General features: G+C 45.5%; 1 protein-coding gene across 1 annotated transcript; it reads left to right on the top strand.

The window, feature by feature from the left end:
- Nucleotides 1–640: 640 nt before the first annotated feature.
- Nucleotides 641–1636, top strand: LOC122116655 (olfactory receptor 52L1). The gene has a single exon (XM_042690390.1). The coding sequence runs from the start codon at nucleotides 641–643 to the stop codon at nucleotides 1634–1636; it is 996 nt and encodes a 331-aa protein (XP_042546324.1).
- The last annotated feature ends 260 nt before the right edge of the window (nucleotides 1637–1896 follow it).

Raw genomic sequence — 1896 nt, 5'->3', positions numbered from 1 at the left:
TTGGTTCCTCAGATTGAAATCTTACTGTTATTAAGAAAAATTTTTACCCAAGATAAGGACACAAGAGGCTTTATCTTTGTTGCTGTTGTTTTTAATGTACTTATAATGTACTATATGATTTTTTTGTTTCTCTTGTATGTTATTCCCCATGGTATAACCCCTGTTTTCACTGTATTTGGTTCTGGTACCCTGAGTCTTGTATATACATTTTTCTAATTTGGGGAGGGGAAAGGAAATAGCAAAAGGCTGAAATAAGGATAAAGGATTACCCATTGTAACAATGAGATGTACAAGACACTTTAAAAAAGGAACTTTACAACTTTTGGGGGTAGGGATGAGTTGGGGCGGTTGGGAGGGAAGGGATGGTAGGGGAAAAACAAAGGAGGGGGTAACAATGCTTGTTAGGAAATGTTCTCATTCCCTTACTCATGTAACTGTAGCCCCTCTGTACAGTATCTTTACAATAAAAATATATATTAAAAAGAAAGACCTTCTGCATAAATATCTCCAAAGAGGAGATTTTTGTCTTCTTTATATCTGACTTTATTCTTCTGTGTTGCAGTTTAAGTCACTTGTTTCTTCTGATGAAGATGGTAGCCCTATTTGGACAACATGAGAATGTACCAAGAATGGACAGATCATGCAGCTGATTTCTTTTCCCTCTTTCCTGTCTAAGCTGTTGCTCATGGCCCTCAGCAATTCTAGCTGGAGGCTACCCCAGCCTTGTTTTTTCTTAGTAGGTATTCCAGGTTTAGAGGAAAGTCAGCACTGGATAGCATTGCCCTTGGGTGTCCTTTACTTCCTTGCTCTAGTGGGCAATGCTAGTATTATCTTCATTATCTGGAATGACTCATCCTTGCATCAACCCATGTACATCTTTTTGACCATGCTGGCTGCCATTGACCTGGTTCTGGCCTCCTCCACAGCACCCAAAGCCCTTGCGGTGCTTCTGGCGCATGCTCACGAGATTGGGTACATTGTCTGCTTGATTCAGATGTTCTTCATTCATGCATTCTCCTCCATGGAATCCGGTGTCCTGGTGGCCATGGCTCTGGATCGCTATGTAGCCATTTGCCACCCTCTGCACCACTCCACCATCCTCCATGCAGGGATCATAGGGCGCATCGGAATGGCGGTCCTAGTGCGGGGTGTGCTCCTCCTCATCCCTTTCCCCATCCTGTTGCAGAGCCTTGTTTTCTGCCAGACCACTGTCATTGGCCATGCCTACTGTGAACACATGGCTGTGGTCAAACTTGCCTGTTCAGAGACCACGGTGAACCGAGCTTATGGGCTTTCAGTGGCCTTGTTTGTGGTTGGTCTCGACGTGCTAGCCATTGGAATTTCCTATGCCCTCATCCTGCAGGCAGTGCTGAAGGTTCCAGGGGCTGAGGCCCGAGTGAAGGCCTTTAGCACATGTGGCTCTCATGTGTGTGTTATCCTGATCTTCTATGTCCCCGGAATGTTCTCCTTCCTCACTCACCGCTTTGGCCATCACGTCCCCCACCATGTCCATGTTCTCCTGGCAACACTGTATCTCCTGGTGCCACCTGCCCTCAATCCTCTTGTCTACGGGGTCAAGACTCGGCAGATCCGCCAGCGAGTGCTCAGGGTGTTCTATATCAAAGGACTGAGCTGAGCAGATCCTAATTGCTTTCTCCAGAAACTCCTTTCATGGACACAGACAGGAGTCCAGGGCTCTCTGGATTATATTCAGAGTATCCATTCCATGATAAGAAGGCCTTCTAGTTGACTAGAATACTCCCAGGCATTGGTGTCTGTAATCTCCTAGGATGCGTCTGGATAGTTGGATTTATGTAAGTTGTCTTTCTCATCTTTTTTCCCCTTCTAGTCCAAACAAATATCCAATCTTTGGGTTTGGGGGGATAAGAGACATAG

The sequence above is a fragment of the Dipodomys spectabilis genome, unplaced genomic scaffold (assembly GCF_019054845.1).
Source record: "Dipodomys spectabilis isolate Male_0828 unplaced genomic scaffold, ASM1905484v1 ptg000003l, whole genome shotgun sequence".
Lineage (NCBI taxonomy): Eukaryota > Metazoa > Chordata > Mammalia > Rodentia > Heteromyidae > Dipodomys > Dipodomys spectabilis.
Note: the sequence above shows the minus strand (reverse complement) of the source record. Positions and strands in the feature narration are given on the sequence as shown.